This window comes from Microtus ochrogaster, chromosome 2, assembly GCF_000317375.1.
Source record: "Microtus ochrogaster isolate Prairie Vole_2 chromosome 2, MicOch1.0, whole genome shotgun sequence".
NCBI classification, from domain to species: Eukaryota; Metazoa; Chordata; class Mammalia; order Rodentia; family Cricetidae; genus Microtus; species Microtus ochrogaster.
In genome coordinates, this window is record NC_022010.1 from 92431268 (window position 1) to 92436467 (window position 5200).

A 5200-nucleotide genomic window follows, 5' to 3' on the forward strand; every position below is an offset into this window, starting at 1 on the left:
GTGGAGACTGTCATTCAAACGGAGGGCCTAGCAGGGAGGGACATGGGTGATGTTTGGTGAAGACTGGGGACGAAAGCAAGTCAAGCAGATATCCACAACTGGTGTTCTTGCAGAAGGGGGAGGAAAACTAACCCAAAAGTACTCAAGGTCAGGATATGAAGATTGTGCTCCAGCAGTATGAGAAGAGAGGCAGCGAGCACATGAGAGTATTGGAGGTTGCTAAGCAGGTTTGAGGATTTTGAGGCATTTGGCTTTGGTTCTAAGTAACATAGGAAGTCCACGAAGGGCTGTAAGCAGCTTTAAAAATTTTAATTCTTTGATGTTCATCTTGGTTTCTCTGTTAAGAATAAACTTTAAAAAACAAATGGTGAAAGCAGGTAGATCAATTAGAAAACAAATATTAACCAAGACAACATAGCTTATGGTAGTTTATTTTTATGTGTCTGAGTGTTTTGCCTGAATGTATGGCTGTGTACCAAGTGCATACAGTATCCATGGAGGCGTTGGAGTCCTGGAGGGTTTATAGCATAGTGGATATATTCTGAGCAATTACCTGATCTCAATTCAGGCTATTAGGAAAAACAGAAAGTGGGAGGTGGCTTCAGGGTTACAAGGACACATCCTCTACTGAACCTGGAAGACTGCAGGGTGTGTGGTCTTGGGAGAAAGGTCCAGAGTGCTTGAACTTTCAGTACTCAATAAGCTTACTAAACTCTTAAGTAGAGATAATCAGTAACAGAATGTATATGAATGTGGAGTTTGAGGAAAAACCTTCTTTTTTAGTTTATTTTTATGTGTCTGAGTGTTTTGCCTGAATGTATGGCTGTGTACCAAGTGCATACAGTATCCATGGAGGCTAGAAGAGGGTGTCAGATCTCCAGGAGTTGGAATTGCAGATGGTTGTGAGCCACTATACAAGTGCTGGGAGCCCAGTTCTCTGCAAGATTAGCAAGTGTTCTTTTTTGTTGGTTTGTTTGTTTTTGTTTTTGTTTTTTTTGAGACAGGGTTTCTCTGTCCGGCCTGTCCTGGAACTAGGTCTTGTAGACCAAGCTGGCCTTGAACTCACAGAGATCCACCTGCCTCTACCTCCCGGGTGCTGGGGTTAAAAGCATGTACCACCACCACCTGGCTTTAGCAAGTGTTCTTAACCACCAAAATATCTCTCTAACCCCTGGGAGAAAAAAAATGGAGTAATGCCTAAGACATGGATAAGATCATCAAAGTCCCAGTTTCATTGCACTTGCTCTGCGACTGCCCACCCTTTATAGACAGGCATTGCAGATCCCTATCCACTCTTCCCTCTTCCCAGCTGGCATGGCTTCTCTTTATATATGGGCATTGCAAATCTCCTGTACATTCTTCCCTCTTCCCAGCTGGCATGGCTTCTTTTAAATCCTTTGAGGACTCACCTGTCATGCCTGCTTCAACCCTGGTGTCTCAATCTCATGGCATTCCAGTATAAATACAGGTCAAAGTCTACATATCAGAATTAGCAAAGGGGAAATTCATAAGAACAGAACAACATGGGTGTATAGTCACTACCCAATCCCAACCCTGCCCCAGGCAACTGTGAGCACTTAATTTTTTTATTTAATGATGCAAAATGATTGGAGCATTTTTTGAACAGAGTGAAAAGCAATCTTAAATAAAGGGGGGGGTGATTATACTTTCCTTCTTTGAGCCTCTGTCAAATCAGGCAGGAATCTTCATAATCCAGGAAGGAACATTTTATTTCCTTACACCTTATGTGTACTCATGAAACCCGTAGTCTTCAAATCGAGCTTCTACTGGAACCCTAATCAACACATAAAACTTTCCATGGGCAAATGAAATTTCAGATTATAATAATCAAACTTTTAAAATATTTATGTTATTATATCAGGTTGAAAGTAAGTTCCTTGTTTGTGTATTCCACAAAAACAATTTAACATGTTAGCCTTAGGCTACATTTTGTTCGGGATTTCACACAAACCTGTACTTTATTTCTGGGTACTGTCTATAAATGTCAGGAACCAGTCTGGGCTGCTGGTTTTTCTTCCCGCCTGGCTAAGATAGTTCTGCTGAATAAGAATGGTTTCCAGGATTGGAAGTAATAATAAAGTAAATACTGTCTTTGTGTTCTACAAACAGGAAGGGCAGTCCTGCATCTAAAGCCATGGCAATGAGTGAAAACGTAAGTACTAATAAAGCACGTTTATAGAATAGGCATATTTAGGGACTATGGCAGGGAAATGAAGCAGATATATGGATATTGTGATGACATTCTTAATACTTTAGGTTTGTGTCTACCACTGCTACACTAAAGGATCTAAGTAAATGTTCACTTCCTTTCCATCTGGGTCAGCATGATAAAGATGTTTGACATTTACAGAGCAATTACAGGAAGTGATTTTCATCATATTTCTGTTGAGGGCATTCAGCTCTCAGTCTACCTTCTTCTTTTTTTTTTTTTTTTTTTTTTTTTTTTTTTGGTTTTTTCGAGACAGGGTTTCTCTGTGGCTTTGGAGCCTGTCCTGGAACTAGCTCTGTAGACCAGGCTGGTCTCGAACTCACAGAGATCCGCCTGCCTCTGCCTCCCGAGTGCTGGGATTAAAGGCGTGCGCCACCACCGCCCAGCTCTCAGTCTACCTTCTTAATGTGACCGAGTCCGGCATTTTCAGCCAGTTTTGATAGATGAGGAAACTGAGTACAAGTTCTCACAGGCTAACACTGGTGGAGGTGGAGTCCAGGTACCCCGTCTTTGAAGTCTACCCAGCTATTACCATGCTACAGTTCTAGAACTTGGTTATTCCAAGCATTTGGAAATGTTAGGGATATAAAACAGCATCTGCTACTGCAGTAAAAGGAAATTATCATCTAGCTGAATTCACTTAGAGAACATCATTGGAACCTGCTAGACTACTTGGTAATTTAACAAGAGAGGGAAACCCAACATTCTCAGAAGCTTAAACCCTTTCCTGAGAAAAGAGGATTCCCAGAATCCCTCAAAACTCTAGGAACTTCTTCCAGCAGAATTCAGGCATCAGTAACTTAAACATTTAGGTTCTTGTAGATGTATACAACACCCGTTTATTTCTCTGTAAAGTTTTTTTCCTGTAAAATTCTTTAAAATCTACTTACTTTAGGAGCTACGACAAAAGTTACATTTTGTAGTTTATTGCACTAATCTTTAATTAGGGAACAAATACCATGTCCTATTATCATCATCTATAATTTACAGTGAAAGTCTTTTTCATCCTTTCAAACAATAAAAAGGACTTTGTCTCCAAATTAAAGGGAAAGGATCTCTCTCTCTCTCTCTCTCTCTCTCTCTCTCTCTCTCTCTCTCTCTCTCTCTGGTCTTCCTCTCAGTTACCCTCAGCAGCTCCACAAGTCCCCAGTTGAGTTTTGCCTGCAGCAGGGTTTGCCACCTCACAGTGTTGGGTCACATTGCCGTGTTGCCTTGTGCACTATTGGATGAGCAGCAACAGTGCCTTATCACATGTCTAACAAACCGCGGTCCTCTTGTGCTAACTCCTGCCCAAGTTCTTTATTCTCAGCAAAGTTCAGGCTTTTTCGCTTCTAGCTTTGCTTAATTGTCCATAAAATTAGATTTAGTTACATATATACTGACTGTAACTCTAAAAATCTTATAGTTTGATATTCTTAAGATTTATATGAATGCATTTATATATGAAGTAGTACATTATATTTAGGATTTTTTTCTTTCTTTTCTAGGATTTCAAGCACACAAAATCCTTTATAATTTAAAAGAATTCCACTTTCAAGATGCGCCAAAACCAGTTGTCACACAAGTTATTAAAATATTATAAAAACCTGCTTTGTCTTACATTTGCAAAGAGATGAATGAGGAAATGACATCATAATTTTTATGACCTCTAGTTTACCTGAAATTGTTATTTTAAGCAAATAGTTCTTGTCACCACTTAAAATACAGACTGGCATCCTGTGTCTGAACTAAAGAGAAGTGAAATACCTGGTAATATTCAGAGTCTTGTGAAATGCAAATGAATTTTCAAAGTTTTAGAAAATTTAATATATCATGGACTGTGAAGCTAACCTAAGAGGCAAGTATACACTGCATGTGCTCTCTGTGCAAGAGTGGCTTGTGTGTTCAGGAAATACTCTAAAGAATGGAAACTCTGATCTCAAAATTCCCACCAGAACCTTCTTACCACAAAATACCCCTTATTCCTGTGGTCCTTTGCACTAAGATATCCGTAAGGGAAGCCCAGGGCTCGGGCCTACGCCCAGGGATTTGCACTGCGTGTTTACTTTCACTTCTCAGAACCAAAGTCAACGCGAATGGAGCTGCTTGCTGCTACTTCCATTTCCTGACCCTCCTTTGGAGAGGCTCAGTGACCTGGACATCAGAGCACACTATTAGAACCTACACAACCTCGCAGACACCTTGCTTTGCCTGAGGTGATCTTATACCTATCTCTAAGAGCAAGTCAGAGCTGGGCAGGTCCCCACTGCTGAAGATAAGGGGTTGTCAATCTGCTTATAATGAAAAAGGGACATGGGGGAGAGAAGTGTTTGAGTATCTGTAAAATGTAAACAAATGAGCTCATTTTGACTCCCAGCTTGCTTGTTACAGCAAGGGCACATGAGAAACCATGGCTGAAAAGAGACATGGGTCTCATGCTTTCTGAGATGTTTAACCACAAAGGCCAGCAGCTGATGTCCGAATATAAAATTCCCAGGGCTCAATAGTAAAACCAGTCCATGCTGAAAGCAAACTGTAACTAGAGATATCTAGTTCTGGTTAATAGCGTGAAAAGGTTCTTTACTCCTTGTGTCAGCTTTAAACATGGTCAAGTTGGCTTCCAAAGAATTTGTTCTTTCTACCCGAAAGGCAAAGCAGGTTCTCAGGATTCACTGACCAATGGAGTAGGTGGTCACTGAGTACTTAATAGTGGTCAGGTCACTGGGGAGTTGTCCACTGTCGTGCTGCTCGCCTTCAACTTTGTGGCCTTCAGTCCTTCTCAGTAGACTCCTTCCTAAAGGTCTAGTTTCTATAATGTGGCTCTGCTCTCAAGGTCAGATTCACACTTAGTTGAGCCAGCAAACTCTACAAAGAACAAGACAGTAGACATTTTAACCCCCATGGTTCCTGTTATGGTCACTCAGCTCTGTCACGTGATGTAGAGAACAAGTACATGTGGCTGTTCCAAGAAAACATAATTGACAAAATCAG

General features: G+C 40.8%; 1 protein-coding gene across 1 annotated transcript in view; it reads left to right on the plus strand.

Moving 5' to 3' along the window:
• The window catches only part of Jam2 (junctional adhesion molecule 2), a 52264-nt gene extending 48445 nt beyond the window's left edge, over window positions 1–3819 (plus strand). The window contains exons 9-10 of the mRNA XM_005345284.3: window positions 2131–2173; window positions 3718–3819. Of these exons, the coding sequence (XP_005345341.1) occupies window positions 2131–2173; window positions 3718–3750 (76 nt within the window). The 3' untranslated portion in view covers window positions 3751–3819. The remainder of the gene's footprint in view (window positions 1–2130; window positions 2174–3717) is intronic.
• Window positions 3820–5200: the final 1381 nt, after the last annotated feature.